We start from the raw sequence: 16,799 nt of genomic DNA, 5'->3' as shown, positions 1-16,799 counted from the left end.
ATGACATGACATGACACAATATATATATATATATATATATATATATATATATATATATATTACAATATTAACATACAGTTCAGAGATCCTACAATTGGTTTTCACGATTACTTCTTTAAAACTAACTTTAACTAAAGTAGAGGGAGAGAGATAGGTCGATAAAAGAAAGGAAATAATGGGATTGTACTTTTTCTGTGTATCCCTCCGCTTACGGCCAAATTACCACCTAGCTATGCTAAAGGATGTGTTAACAACCACGACAACCGAGTCACTAAGATATAGTGCCACATTATAACATATACAGATTGAACAACAATAAAAACCATAACACATTATTTTCTTCTTTTTTTTTAAACTTTTATTGACGTTCAGTCATTTTAATTGTTATACAGTATTTAAAGGTCAAAGTCCTTCCCGCTGATAATACTGAGGACTCTGAAAAAAAAAGCAGAACAAAATGAAAATCGAATTAATAACAAAAGCACAATTATTTTAGAACTATTTTCATATGTAAACATAAACAACGATGTATATTAAGTAGAATAACAATACATTCATCCGAAATACCTGCAATGAGAAATGTGTCTTTCTATTTGACCACCCAGATTATACCACGCTATTTAAAAAAATGGAATTATATATTAAAGACGATGTTCCATGTTAAGTTAGATTTTGCCGAAGTTATACAGCATGATTCAAAATGATCTTACACATTTGCTGGTCCAACAAAATTAAATAACACTTAGATAAAGAAAATATATTTAAAGAAAATATATATAATATACGTAGAATGCCATTTTATTTCACGCAGTGTTAAATATTAAATCGGCCAAATGTTTCCCATCATTTCTAACACACGATTGTAGACGTTCACAAAAGTTTTCAATAACTCGATTGATTATTTAGGAGGGAATAGCAGCAATTTCAGAACGAATAGCTCGTTTTAATTCTTCAAGCGGTCGAGGGCGGTGACTGAATACATTTGACTTCAAATATCTCGACAAGAAAAAAATCGCAGGGGTTAAGATCAGTCAATCTTGCGAGCCTTAGACGATGTCAGCTGAACAGTCGAACGTTTTCCTATTCGAGTGGCGTCGCTGGACTCTTGTGTCAATTACTAGACCAAGTGGCCAAACTGCAAACGTGCAAATAGGTCTGGGCGATACTGGATATATCATGGCCGTTGATCATTGGGTGTTTACTTTTCAACTAAAAAGCTAGGGATGCGAGGAAGACTTGATTCCTGTGTAAAAGCTAATCAACGGCAATTTAAATTTACATTTCGAAAAGTCTTTACTTCAATGTAGTATTGCAATCTTGCAAAGGTTTTACTATGGTTGATTTCATTTCAATAGTATTCAGACAGCAATATTTATTTGTATTTCTGGAACAAACAAGTTGGAGCCATGGCGATAACTACTATATCATGGTTTTTATGTCAACGGCATTAAAACTGTATTATGTTTCGGATAAGGATTTCTAGTTTGTATTAGTTTGGTTATTCGGTATACTTTTCTCAAATGTTATTCTTTAAACGCCTTCAGGTACGATTCATTTGATTTTATTTGATATTGTTAATATGAATTATTTCCACTAGAACCGATGTTGATACTTACACTTCACAGGCCTTGGGACAGAGAAATGATAACCACTTAGACATGACGGTACAAGTGGCCTGGCAACCGATTTTATAAGTTTGAGGGTTTTTCAACAATGCTCCGACAATTTCAAGAACTGTAAAAATAGAAATAAATGATAACATCAAAAATGATTTTCTTTTAATTCCAATGTTTAAGCCTACGCGCTGGTGTTTTCCTTTAGCTTTGTTCAATGCTTGTCTTAGATGATTTCCTAAGTCGAATCCAAATCAATAATCTACTAGACTATCCGTGACTCGTTGGGTCAGTATATGTTATAGCTAGCCGTGGAATATTGAGTATACAGAATTAATGAATAAAAGTGCAGATGGGTATATATAATTGATGTATAAACGTGCAAAAATTGAATGCACGCGTGCGCGAAAACAAACGTGGTGAAAATCAAATACGCAATTTCGCGTGTGCGATCAAAAAAAAAATCAATGCACGTACGCACGCAAACAAACATGGCGACCAGTGAAAACAATACTGTATACATTGGATGATAAAGGGCAAATTAGCTTTTCAGGGGCCAAAATTGATAGAAAATATTGGCGTTTACAGAAGTAAGCTGAATAAATTCATTACTTATGCGCATTAATTTTCTCATCCATCTGTTGCTAGCTCAAACACTAACGGCTTAGGCTGGAACGCTAAATAGTTTAGCTTCCATTCTAGACATTTTAAGAAACTTTTGAAATCATTACTATATATTGGGTACAATATGATAATGAATAGAGAGCTGGTTCAATAATAATAAATACGAAATCTTTATAAATTGAAATATATTTAAGCGTATTTTTCGACCAGGAAACGCTAGTGTAATATAAACTGATGAATTAATGTTTGCTTTTTATTAGCAAATTTTAACGTGTTATACTTGTACCGTGTTATTGAACACATGATATGGTTTGGTATAAGTTTTTAAAAATGATTTTTTGAACTCAGACGTCTGCAGATTCAAAACATTTTCAAACGATCATTTTAAAATAAAAATCAACAAGGGGTTTACTCATACAATTTCATGAGTAAAAGGTCAATATATATATATATATATATATATATATATATATATATATATATATATATATATATATTATCGCATCCCGTCCAACGTCGAATATGATAAAAGAAGACGTTCTAATAGGTCAAGTTTCACTCATGTGCTTTTTTGATAATAACTACTTTTTAAATGCTGATAAGCTAACACTTATATCATATGATCATATCATATCATATCATATCATATAATCATATCATATCCCATCATATAATCATGTCATATCATATCATCATATCATCGCATACCATCATATCATATCATATCATATCACTTCATATCATATATCATATCATAATATCATATATTATCATATCATATCATATCATATTATTATATAAAAGGAGTTTTGTCTGTGTTTGCGTGTGTGTGTGTCTCTCTCTCTCTCTCTCTCTCTCTCTGTTCGTTCCGTATAGACTCGAGAACGGCTTGGCCGATTTTTATGAAATTTCATTCGAAAATTCTTTATATGCCTGACAGTTTTCCGGGAAAGGTTTTGTATCGGAATGTCTCTAATAAGTATCAATAATCGATAATCGAAATAATCCGATGAAAGAAGGAACGTGATTTTAACTTAAGTTAACACCTTGTACACTCTAAAATCACAAGAACATTTGAGAAGTTTTATTGCCACGCAAGCCGACAGGCCCCACATATAAAAGCAATAGTAGGTTCTCGGATATGACAGGGGCGCGTTCGAAATGAATGTTTCTGTTTAAAGCACAATTGCACTACGATACTCAACATTTCATTTTTTTCATTCAAACTATTATCCACGTACAAGCAGTAATGCATATAAAATCAACAGTAGGTTCTTTGATATGACAGATGCGCGTTCGAAATAACTGTTTCTGTTTAGACAACAATTGAAGCGTTATACTTAACTTTTACATTTTAAATTTTTATTCAAGCCATTACATATAAAATAATATAAAATCAACAGTAGGTTCTCTACAGTGCAATTTCACACTACAATGTATTGTGGGCTAAGTCACTGCGAGAGACATGTGCAGCTTCCGTGGATCTCCAACTAGAGTAGATAATCAATCGATTTGATTGAAAATAGGCGATTTCTCCGAATTCGATGAGTATAAAATATGGCAGTGTAAAACATTTGCTGCTCATTATTCAATCCTGGGGAACGTCAGATTTTCTCTGCTCGTATAAACTAAAACCAAAAACCATCATCTGATAAAGTTTGGTTTAGGTTTATAGGGAGGATTAGGGTTATATATATATATATATGTTATCCACATACAGTACTGTTTCGTTGTATCACAACTCATCAGTGCGGCTAGACAAACACCTTTCCCAAATCGTGGATTGAACCTACAACCGTCGAATTGACAGTCGGCAGCTCTCACCATTCGGCTACGAATCAGTGCCGTAAATATATCTCCTAGAGTGTGTATTAAATCCACACCCTCCCGTCGCACAGTGCTCGAACCATCAGCTTGTTTACAAACAAATTAATAGTGGGTTTCACTTAATCGCTTTTAAATACGCGTTGGGTGAAAATATATTTACAAAGTGCTCAAGCCAAAGAGGGGAGCTTTATTTGTCATCCACTCATTAAAGCACAGACACACACGCACAGACACACACACGCACGCACACACATATATCATATATATATATATATTCATTTTTCTTAAACTTTTTCTTCTAGGGGATGGGACATCCAACCAGACGTCTGACATTTACCCCTATTTTAGTGAGTCCAACCAAGAGATCTTTTCAGGATTCTAGCCGTCCCTTTCAGTGCAATCGTTTGTACCGTCCCTTTCAGTGCAATCGTTTGTGCCGTCCCTTTCAGTGCAATCGTTTGTACCGTCCCTTTCAGTGCAATCGTTTGTACCGTCCCTTTCAGTGCAATCGTTTGTACCGTCCCTTTCAGTGCAATCGTTTGTACCGTCCCTTTCAGTGCAATCGTTTATGTGTGTGTGTGTGTGTGTGTGTGTGTGTGTGTAGACATTCTAATCAGATAGATTTTTTTTCTATATTTATCGAACCACATTGATGTCGCTAGTGAGCCAAACCAGTGTAGCAGAAGATATTCTGATGAATTTATTCACTTAGTCAATACGTCAAATGGACGAGAACCCCGAGACAAATATTTTTCAAATTTACGCCCGCTGAGATATGATAATTAAAATAAGAGCAGATAGATGGACGGCCAAATAAGTTGGATACTATTGGAAAAGGGAACTTCAAAATAGATATTTCTACATGGATTGAGGAGTTTGAACAAGTGTGTGTGGAGAGGCATATGTATGGCATCGTGGACCCTCCCCATTTACACATGGGAGTAAATAAAAAGCGTAGAGAAGTAGTTGTTAAGGCAAATGAGGTAAATATTATTTAAAAGTTGAAAAATGAGGCGGAGAAAAGGGGAATATAGAGAGAACGAGAAAGAGAGATAGTTGAAAAGGCAATAGGGAAGAGAGAGAGAGAGAGAGGGAGAGGGGGTAGAGTTATGGTATATTATAATATCGTAGAATAAGTTAATAAATATTTTTAAATCGAAACTATTTAGAAATTTCCAAATCGATATTCATTTTTTCTACAGGTCGCTTGTCTTTAATACAATCGAGCCTGAAGTATCGTTGGGTCATTTTGTAATTGCGACATTTGAATTCAGAAATTATTTCTTTCCTCATTTTCAATAAAACTCTCTTCTGAAACTAAAATAAAACTTTGATAGACGGATCGGATAATTCAGTAGCGACGCAAGAATATCTAGTATATAAAAGCAAACCAGCTGGATTCTCAAATTTTATTTATATACAAAATAAAACCAGGGACCATAATTAATGACGTAACAATTTCTTCATCTAAAGTTGATAAAAGACAAAAATATTATACTTACTTGATGCTCTTTTTCCGACCTCATACAGTTCTTGATAAGGTGAGGAGTTAGCCAGTACGGCCGGGAGTACCAACAACAAGGCGACAAAAATGGCTTTATACATAATGGCTGCTTCTATAACATATAGAATGTCAAACATTATTATTATTATTATTATTATTATTATTATTATTATTATTATTATTATCATTATTATTATTATTATTATTATTATCCTTATTATTATCATTATCATTATCATTATTATTATTATTATTATTATTATTATTATTATTATTATTATTCCATAAACTTCACAGTGTTATGATGTTTTACACCGGTTTTTATCTCAAGGGCGGTATTTTACTTCAAAGCTAGTGAGGTTAGTCAAAGAAGGATGTTTGCTAATTCAAGCAGAACGTACTTCTGAAGTATAGTGATGTTTTATCTGATTCCCAAGGACTTCAGCTGTTTCATAAGCTTATCAGGAATTGAGCCAAGCGCACCTATGACTATTGGCACGATGGAAGTTTTCTTATTCTACAACCTAAAAATCGCTACCTTAGTTATTTTTTATAGTTCCGTAGTTTTTCATTCGTCTTACCTGTTAAATCGGTGTTGTTTTGGCAAGCCATATGCATTATTCTGGTATTCATTGGTATTTTTGTTCACAACTATAATATCCGGTTTCCTATGAGGTATTTCTCGGTCACAGTGAATCGTGAATCCCAGAGAATCTTAACCTCCTCATTTTCCACAACTCCTTTCTGAGTGATATCGGTACCATTTGTCCGTCTATTGGATTCCAAACGTTTTGCACAAACACCAGTACAGATTTGTGCAAACTTTGTCATGGCAGCGTTTGTACTCTTTTGAAGCAAGTATAGAACACGCACTAACAATGTGTTACACTGTTTCAAGAGATATACCATATAACCTGCACTTGTCAGAACAGTCCTTCCCATAGATATTTTTTTATTTATTGCATTTGTATTTAGTGTCTGTTCCTGGGTAGAAAATATAAGATTTTCTGTTTCTCTATTTCAAGTTATCTTTTGACAGAAAATTCCACGTATCCTGACATTTTTGTACCTTGCTATCTCGCTCAAACTGACCATGAAGTTTCATTCTTACCAATTCAGTCAACTTTTCTGCTTCGATTATTTCTTTGTACTTCTGCTTATCTTCCAATGAATCTTTATCTAGCTCTTCCTCTTTCGCCACTGCTGCGAGTAATACCTCATGGCTGTTAGCCAGGTAGCGGTGAACATTTTTAAGCTCTCCCCCAACACATTCTTCAATCCCAATCAGCCCCTTTCTCCTTTCTTCATTGGGATATATAGCTTGAGCACATTAGAATTTGGGTGAAGTGCTCCATACTTGACTTAGAGTCTGCGTGTGTCTCTATCCAGCTTTTTCATTTCTTCTTGTGTCCATCCTAAAATAGCTGTACTGTATCGAATTACAGCAACCGCTCATGAATAGAACAGGTTCCTATCATTCAGTGTAGATTTCAGGAGCAAAAGTTTGAATCTCCTCGTATACACCGCTTTCGCCCTCTCTCTTATTTCATTGCTTAGCATCGTATCAAGTGCAATCATCCCCAGGTATTTGTAGCCTTCTGTATCAGGATCTTCTACTCTTTTACTATTAGCTCCTCTCTTTCCCCTTTTAAATCGTACTACTGCACATTTGAAAAGTCAAAACTCCATATTTATGTCTTCACTTCAATGCTGTACAGTTTGAACCGGGTATTCAATTTCAATTTCCTTTTTGTGTGACTTGCGCGTGCAAAACTTTTGTGGCAAGAGTTGTACAATCTGGAATCACATCTTTCCTGAGCAAGCAATGTTTAATTCCAGTTGTAAGTAGATATCCAGAATGACTGGAAACAATTCTGGGATGAGTGGAGAGCACATACGGCGTCTAGCATTCCCAAATGGTCACCCATCTAGTACTAGCCAGGCTCATCATGGCTTAACTTCGGAGATCTGACGAGAACTAGTGTCAACGTGATTTTGATGTTTTGTTGTACTTATATGCTATAATCACGTCGACACACTGGTTCTCGCCTGATCACCGAAATTAAGCAACGATGAGCCTGGCTAGTACTAGATGGGTGGCCGTTTGAGAAGGCTGAACGCAGTACCTACCGCGCCGAGTCTTCCACAAAAGACTGAACGGAGTCGTATATGGGAATAAGGGGTTAAAGGTATCGTCAGTTAAACGATGATCAGTACTACAAGAGGGATAAAAACCATGGGTTAGAGTTAGTCTTTTTTTATCTGTTTGTGACTATGAGGCATGTCCTATTGTTTTGGTGAATGTACCTCTTTGTACATCTATGTCTCAAAAGATAAAGTAAATATACTCGTGGGAGAAAATAGCGCGAAACTACAGACTATCTAACTCACAGTGATTTTCGTTTTCTAGTAGTACTTCCGGTTTGTGCCTTTTTTTAAAAAATACATTTCTGTGTATTCAACATGCACTTGTTTGCATAGTTCCTAGTGTACTGCCTTCTTAACACAATCATATTCGTTTGTGTATTCCATTTGGTCTATTTTGCTGTATTCGCTTTTTATGCGATGTACCGTTTTATCTCTTACTCCTCAGTGTCTATATTTGCTGCTTTGCAAAGTTTTGTTTGTCCTACTTTTGATATACTTTATTCTATTTGCATTGTTTTGTGCGGTTGTCAGCATTAAATAGCATACAGTGGATTCAATAAGTATCCAATATAAAACAAAAAGTTAATTTATTTTTATTACACGAAAAAAAAACAATAACAAAATTATATTTTAATGTATTTTTGTATGATTTTTGATAAAAGATTTGTATTTATCATACGAAATACATTAGAATAGAACTTTGTTATATTTTTGTTTTCATATAATAAAAATACATTAACTTTTTTGCTTTGTATCGGATACTTATTGCACCCACTATATATATATATATATATATATATATATATATATATATATATATATATATATATATATAATTATTGCAATAATAATTTTAATAACTACAGACATTAGTGTTTCATCCTTTCAGGAATCATCAGGTAGTTATTGTTTTTATTTTCGTGTAATAAAATAAATCAACTTTTTGTTTTGTATTTGATACTTATTGCACCCGTTGTATGTGTAATGTGAAGAATATTTCATAAAAGAAAAAGGCCATGAGGAAAGCCGTGAACAACAGCGTTTGGTAGAAAGAATATATTGTAAAAGGAAAGTGCGTACAAAGAAGGTAAATAAAAAGGTTGTCCCTGTTTCCGACTGTGAGTTAGATAGTCTCTAGTTTCGCGCTATTTTCTCCCACGAGTTTATTTACTCGTAGTTTATATAATAACTAGCATGGGTGCCCGGCGTTGCCCGGGTGTTTAGAGGTGTATGCTGAGCAAAAAAAAAGGGGGTAATTTTTTAAACTTCGACCCCTATTATGACCCCTGAAAATTTATTGTTTTGGCCTCAAATCAAGTTATTACGTTAGATCCATGTCCACGGAACCTATATCTAAAATTTAAAGGGTGTAGACCCAAAATTGTCGGAGGAGTTTGGTAGAGTTCTTAAAGGTCAAATCGTTGAAATTTGACCCCTTAACAGCCAAATTTCTGGCTGACACCCGTCACATCGATTTTCCCAAATCTCAATACCCGGTATTTCAAATTTCGAGTCTATAGACTAAAAATTGACAGAGTTATTGCGTAGGGAAATGTACACAGACAGACAGACACACATACACACAGACAGACAGACAGACAGACACGTTCACTTTTACAGATATATAGATTAGCAGAGTCCATTAAGAGCAATTAGGTAAGCTGCCATAGGAATTATCAAAGACAGTTTAGGTGATGATTTAACTTTTGACCTCCAGAAGAGTGTCACTCAAAGTTGAATTTTCTCTAGTGTGTTATCCTTTACGTCGCAGGTATTGCGGACAAGTTATGCTAGAACGAAACATTGTGACAATAAGCACTTTCGTTGGTCAGTTATTTAAGGTTCAAGATTTAGCATTTAGCATTTTCAGTGGTCTGTTGGGCTTTAGGTTAAAATAACACATTTGTTGGTCTGTCACGCTTTAGTTTCAATATCATGTTCGTTGGTCTGTCACACTAGTCGTTTAAAACATGCTTTTAGATAGGCCAAAACATCTATAAAACGATCAGTAAGTCTTGCTGTATAATGCAATTATTAGTTGATATTAGACTGAAAGATGACCATGTTGTAGTCGGTTGTGAAGCAGATTTGTTGTACATCGTTGAAATGTACTCGGAAAGAAACTTCGCTAATAGAAATTTTGGGTTTGTTTTACAGTCCACAGAGATACGAAACGGTGGTCAAATATTCAAAATATTAACAAATAAATGTTACCAGATACAACCTAAGTTACTCTTCTACCTATCTCGAAAAGTTTTTTTTTATATGTTCTTACTAACTTTAAAACGTTTAATCGTTCCGAAAAGCATACAGTGCGAACAAGAAGAATGGCGGCGAACGTTTCTTTGGTTTTTAGTAGAATAAAAAAACTGAGATAAATAAATATTGTGTGTGTGTGTGTGTGTGTGTGTGTGTGTGCTTTGCTGTGGTTGTTGTCAGAACATCTCTTCCTGGAAATGTTTTACATTGAAATTAATTTGAATTACTTGTTTTTATAATGGTTAGTAGAGTCCATTATTTAATGAATGGTTAAATAGCCATAAGAATTGATATTAAACTTAAAGATGACAATGCTGTAGTTGGTTGGGAAGTGGATTAATTGTATCTTGTTAGAATGTACTTGAAAAGAAACATTGTTAATAGACATTTTTTAGTATAAGAAAAAAGCTATAACTATTATATATAATTTTCCCTACCTCTCTGTTTGTTCATAGATCTGAACACAGATTCCATGAATAAGGTTCTTTCCCCGAACTGCCCGCTTATGGAACACTGTTCCGCTGGCCTGCTTCCGTTGGAATATAACATGGTAGCCTTTACACATAATGTAAACATGCCGCTCCTATAAATAATCAAAATCTACTCAATTTACACCATTAATGATTACTACACTACTACATTACATTAATTAATCCTTATCCTCGAGCGGCTTCTGAGCCTTGATAAGTGGTTAACTCAAAGTAAAAAAAAAATGATAAATAATGTTTTTGTGTGTGTGTGTTCTTTGCTGTGCTTGTAGCTAGACGAGCCCTTCCTGTGAATGTTTTACATTGAAATTAATTTGAAACACGTATCGCACTTACCTTCTCGATTAAGACTTTGACGCTGTTCCAACTGAACTACATCTTTTATATATATGTCCGTGTATAAACTAATCTGTCAGCATATTCTCTTTATCTTACTGGGACGTGGGAGAATAAGCACAGAGAGTCATCATTTCTTTCCGTGCCGGATTGATAACACAAAAATCCGAAAAAAGAAAACAAAACAAAAATGCCCGTTTCTTAATCAGGATTAGAACGTTTTTTTTTTTTTGCCCCATATAAATTAATCATCCTTTATTTTCCTTATAAACTGTCTAATGCTCTATCAAGCGCAAGTTGGCCTCTCGAGTAACCTTAAACTAGTGGCCCACGCGAGTAGCATGTTCTCATTCTGTCAACCAAGACCATGTAGAAGTCTTAAACAATTATAAGTTGTATACTTAGTATCGTCCTTAACCTCACCCTACCCACCCTAAAAAAACGTGCAATTGCTTATTCATTTACCTGTTAAGTCACGAATCATTCGCGTAATGGATAAAGTACTAAGCGACACTCAATTCTAAGTAACACAGATTTAACATTCGCAAATTACGTAAGATTTAATCGTTAATCTCTGTCGTACGAGTAGTCTTCTAAAATAAATATCTCCTATTTTTATCTGTCCGAATGCAAATTGCATTGTTATGATGACTTAACTTATGCATTCATGACCTGAAAGTTTCATTCTTCTGTTGCATATATCAATGGTGATCAACTCTGAAAAAGCAACCCATGTCATAGACATGCGTCTAAAGTAGAAACGCGTCAGTTACAGTAAAGTGAGAATAGTGACGACAATGTAGAGAAATAAATTTTGGAGCACAAAGAGCCACTCGTTTTTACAGTATTCCTCTCATCTTCGTAGCTTATCAACATTTTAAGTTAACAAAAATACAATATTAACTGTATTCGTTCTACTGCTAGAACGCCATACAGGAAGCAAATGGCAATTAACTGCATCTTTTAACGAATAAACCAATTTGATAAACTCTCTTCAAAGAATGTTCTAAATAATACAGGGTGGGCCAAAATAAGGGTCCTATCTTTAAATTTGAATAACTTCCACAAAATAAAAGTTAAACTCACCAAACTTTATGTGTGTGTAGACTGACCCTTCCGAGATTTTTTTGAAATAAACAAAACAAATTTTGGCCGAAAAATACTTCTTAAAACTTACATGAATTTATGAATTTAAAAAAATAGGACCCTTATTTTGGCCCACCCTGTATTAGAAACACGTCTAAAAAAATTCCTACTAAAATCTATAAACCAAACAAAATCAATCACACAATTAGAATAGTCAATTATTTAATTAATTCGAATGCTAAATGAGTATTATTCATTAATTTATTTATCGCAGACTATTATCCTCATCTAGTTGTTGTAGTTTCACGAGGTGTCGGTCAACTATTCCTCTGGCCTTCGTCAGGTGGTTCACCGCGACAGTATAGGAACGCCGAATCTTCTGACTGCACCCTCTGTGGTGAGACGACAACCACTATGGAAGGCAGTAATTGTATGTAGATAGGAGATTCGGCGTCGCGGTTTACCACTTGATGAAGGCCAGGGGAATAGTTGGCCGAAATCTACTAAAACAACAATTAGAAGATAAGGTAATAGCCCACAATGAATAAATTAATATAGACTGGTTAAATTCCACATTTACAAAAAAAAACAACAAAAAAAAACGGTGTAAAATGTATGCGAAACGGAAAAATACGTTTGACCTAAGATGACATTGTTTAACGTTGAAACGTTCACTAACAAAACTCAAACCAACACTATGCTATATTTGCTTATTTTTAGCGAAAGTAAAAATAATCACACGAATAAAGTATGACTTACGTGCTTCTTTAACTCAATTATACTCTATTAAGATAGGGACACGCAATGCAATTATTTTAGATGCGGTTAGAACATTTTCTATATTTGTAGAGAAAATAAGTTAATTTTTGTTTAAATTTTATAAATATCCATGTGCCGATGAAATTGATTTGTTATAAATGTTTTCTTTTTCAGAACTTGTATTATCGTTTCTTTTTTTAATACGTTTCAGTATTTGATACAAGCTTCAGACAAGAACAGAATTCCACTGAATATGAGACAGAAGCTGTTTATGCCGAATCCTACCAAATACGCTCCTGTTATGTCCCGAAGATAACCTGGAAAGAAAAGAAAATAAACGATTGTCTATTAACATTAATAAGACTAAAATAAATTAACACTACAGAATTGAGTCATTTTTAATTAAATATTTATCACCAAACGATATACAGCTAATGAGGATAGTATATATGATGCCATATTCTTTTAACATTCAAGGTATACATCCTTTTCAAAATAAAACTTTTCGCTGAATCCAGATTATATTTTGGACTGGAACCCGAGAAAGCAAATAAATAATATTCTAGGTGAAAACACAGTACGATGGAGTGTTCTTTTTTTTTTTTTTTTTGCTTTTGAAAAGGAGGTTTACGCCTAAAATGTTAAGAATATGATAACATACTACTCCGTCAGATAATGCTGGAAAATAAATACTGAATTAAAATTTACTGACAGTCATATGTTATCTAAAACAATAGGGCTAGAGTTACTGATTTTAAAAACAGACTATTTTCATCTTGATAGAAAAATTAATGATTTTACAAGAATTATTATTTTTTTACACACTGTAAACATATTTTACTTAATTCCAATACTTATGCCCAATATCAATAAGAACTTTCATGGTATTTTCCTTCTATGTCAAGAACTGTTATTTGCTGTCCGTGTAAAACACTTCGAGTTTGTATTAATGTACACATAGATTCGAAAAAGTTGTCAAAAAAGAAATATATAACAAATAAATGTTATCAAAGGCAAGATAAGTTACTTTTCTACCAAATTGGATATATTTTTTGTGTTTTTATTCAATGTAACATGTTTATTTAGCTCAAAAAACATGCAGTGCTTACCGATGTATTGGAAAATTCAAAATGGCGCCCAACTCTCTCTTTAACACGGTAAGTTTGAGAAAACGTGTTATAAATAATAAACTAGATAAAATACTATTAAAAAACACCGAATATATGTCAACTTATGTCGTGGTGACATATATTGAGAAAATTTCTAACAGTATTTTGTTTAGTTTATTATTTATAACACCTTTTCCCGAACTTACCGTGTTAAAGAGAGAGTCGGGCGCCATTTTGAATTTTCCAATACATCGGTAAACACTGTATGCTTTTCGAGCTGAATAAACATGTTACATTGAATAAAAACACGAAAATTATATCCAGTTAGGTAGAAAAGTAACTTATCTTGCCTTTGATAACATTTATTTGTTATATATTTGTTTTTTGACAACTTTTTCGAATCTATGTGCATAATAATACAAACCCAACATTTCTATTATCGCTTTCTTTATACTACTGTATAAATGTTTATCTTCTTCTTCGAAGAGCAAGTATTTTAAAAACCACTGTAGAAAACGTCGCCTCAAGGCTTCTTCCCTCAGTACTACAGCTTAATCATTTCCAAATTTTACGCCAACACACATGTTTCAAAAATCGTTATCATTTGTCACCAAATTTTATTCATTCCGGTTATTATTTTCAATCTTGGCATAAGGATACCGACATTCTCTCAATCTTACTAATCCGTATATTGGCTTCTAGTCTTAATGCAGAGTGACTTACCTCGAAAAAGAAAACCACTATGAATTGCGTTTTTATATCTCGGTCGATCAAATTGTGTGTTTTTAATAAAAATTAAGATTCATATCAACTTCAGTGTAATCCCCTAAAATACGAATCAACACTTTTTCCAAATATATTATTATGAAACCTAATAAACATATTCACTACTTCTCTGACTAAATGTAATCTAATCTATATATTAATAAAAGTTATAATAAATAGAAATAGGTTTATAAGAGTAGTAGCAGAAATCAGAAGCTCTCAGTATTAATGCTGGAGTCCCTTAGGGGTCTATCCTGGGCCCAACCCGCTTCCTGATCTACATCAATGATCTTCCAAATCACATCCTTACATCATTCATAGACATTGATGCTGATGCCAGTACAATATATGATAGAACATCAAAGACCGTAGACGATCAAGTTCTCTGTCCTCTGATCTTGAGTATGTGGTACAATGGGGAAAGAGGTGGCTGGTTACTTCTAAAACCAAGCTTCTATCTCTACAGAATTTACGCTCTGATATCAATCTGGCATCAATTGAAAGGAATGGCTCTCGTCTCGAGGAGGCGCCATGTTTTGACAAGCTTCTAGGTTTGACCTTTATTCCTGACCTGAAATGGAACATGTACATCAAATCTGTTGCCAAGGTCGCTGGAAAAATGGCAAGATCCTTCTACCGCTCCAGCAGATGTCTCACCCCTGATGCAATTCTCTACCTATTCAAAAGCCAGGTACGGCCAATGATAGAATACTGTTGCCACATCTGGGCCGGAGCTGCAAGAACCAGCTTATCAGACAGAATTCAAAATAGTCTTCGTAGCTTAGTGGAGAATGCCCTTTCCACTTCCAAGTAATCTCTTCCCCACACAAGAAACGTTGCGAGCCTCTTTCTGCTTTATCATTATTTTCATGACACGTGCTCAGCTGAGCTTCAATTTATGGTTCTCCCTTCACCAAACTTTCATGAAAAACACTCGTCTGGCTGAAACGTCTATCGATAATTTCTCACACTCTTTGTCTGTGCCTAGACGTAAATGTAGATTCCACGAATAAAGCTATTTTCTTAGAACTGCACGCCTGTGGAACTTTCTTGCGATTGCTGCTTTCCAGCTGACTAAAATCTGATTGTCTTCAAGTCCATCGTAAACAAGTTCTTACTTTATTACGCTATAATAACATTGACTAATGTATACCCATTACCACTTATCCTCGAGTGGCCTCTGGGCCTTGATAAGTGGTGATTTCTGTGTCCAAAAAGTGTGAGGACAATTATCAACTCATATACTCAACGAACCTTTTATCTACATACTTAAAATTTATTATGTAGGGTATTCAGACATGCGGAAAACTTTTTAATCGGTTTTCATTCGAGAGCAAAAGCTGCTAAAGAGTCAAAATGAAAAATTAGTTTTTTTTCCGTTCATCAACTGTTTCATGAATGCGCATGCGCGAATGGTTCACATGACAGATTTCTTATGTTAAGAATAAGTAGGTTGAAAACACTTTTTTAAAGGTCGTATCAAGCTGGCGTGATGATTGTTGTACTTGACGTTCTGTCTTTAAGTTTTCGTTTTGGTCTCAACTTGAGTTTGCTTGCTATGTTTACTTGCAAGAAATGAACTACTTGGAAAAAAACAAAAACAAAAACATAATACTCGCATGCACATGTCTCAATTTCTGCATTAATTAAAATATAATATTTATGCGTATTTTACGACCGGGCACTGCCGGGCGGCCTGCTAGTTTAGTAACCCAAAAAAATTATTTTCAAAACTGATTCAATTTTCAACGTGGCGGAGTGTCATTTTTTTTCTTACTAATGACTTATGGTCGAGTTTATTTTTTCAAAAAAAAATAAAAAGAATCAATTCTACAAAACGTGACACCGTGATTCTGCATTTGGCATTTTAAAACTTTTATTTTTCTGAAACATTTTAAAATTGAAATATTTTCGGTGCAATGAAAATTATTATTTCCCGCTGCTAATGACCGCTTTTTTTTTTTTACCTGGAATGTGTTAGTAGCAGCAAGTCTAAAACCTATTTCAGTTCTTCCCCTTCGACTACATTGCCGTTGTAGTCGAATGGGGAGTAGGGAAACATAATGTTCTCGCGCCAAACGATAACATAATTTTTTACTTAAAATGCTCAATCGTTTTCCATAGAAACGGAATAAACTTTATTTTTTACTAGTTTGGGGGGGTGGTGGTTGTTGGTTGTTTTTGTTTTACGGCATATCAACCCTTTTCAGGTTATTTAATGCCGAATCCAAAGATTTGGAAGATAATTTTTTTAATAGAATATATTTGTTGTTTTCAAGTC

The 16,799-nt window shown here is 34.1% G+C and overlaps 1 protein-coding gene across 2 annotated transcripts in view; it reads right to left on the bottom strand.

Annotated features, from left to right (window-relative positions):
- Positions 1-332: 332 nt before the first annotated feature.
- Positions 333-16,799, bottom strand: part of LOC145247291 (putative monocarboxylate transporter 5) — a 61,650-nt gene continuing 45,183 nt past the window's right edge. Inside the window, exons 5-7 of one of the 2 annotated variants that reach the window (XM_080108911.1) lie at positions 5,567-5,680; positions 1,617-1,734; positions 333-435 (exon numbers count right to left, since the gene is read on the bottom strand). In XM_080108911.1, coding sequence (XP_079965037.1) covers positions 396-435; positions 1,617-1,734; positions 5,567-5,680 — 272 coding nt within the window. In that variant the 3' untranslated portion in view covers positions 333-395. Of the gene's footprint in view, positions 436-1,616; positions 1,735-5,566; positions 5,681-10,799; positions 12,962-16,799 lie in introns of those variants that run through there. The other variant, XR_013863235.1, reaches the window with a different exon arrangement.

The sequence above is a fragment of the Euprymna scolopes genome, chromosome 25 (assembly GCF_053919585.1).
Source record: "Euprymna scolopes isolate OS-2025 chromosome 25, ASM5391958v1, whole genome shotgun sequence".
Taxonomy (NCBI): Eukaryota; Metazoa; Mollusca; class Cephalopoda; order Sepiida; family Sepiolidae; genus Euprymna; species Euprymna scolopes.
Note: the sequence above shows the minus strand (reverse complement) of the source record. Positions and strands in the feature narration are given on the sequence as shown.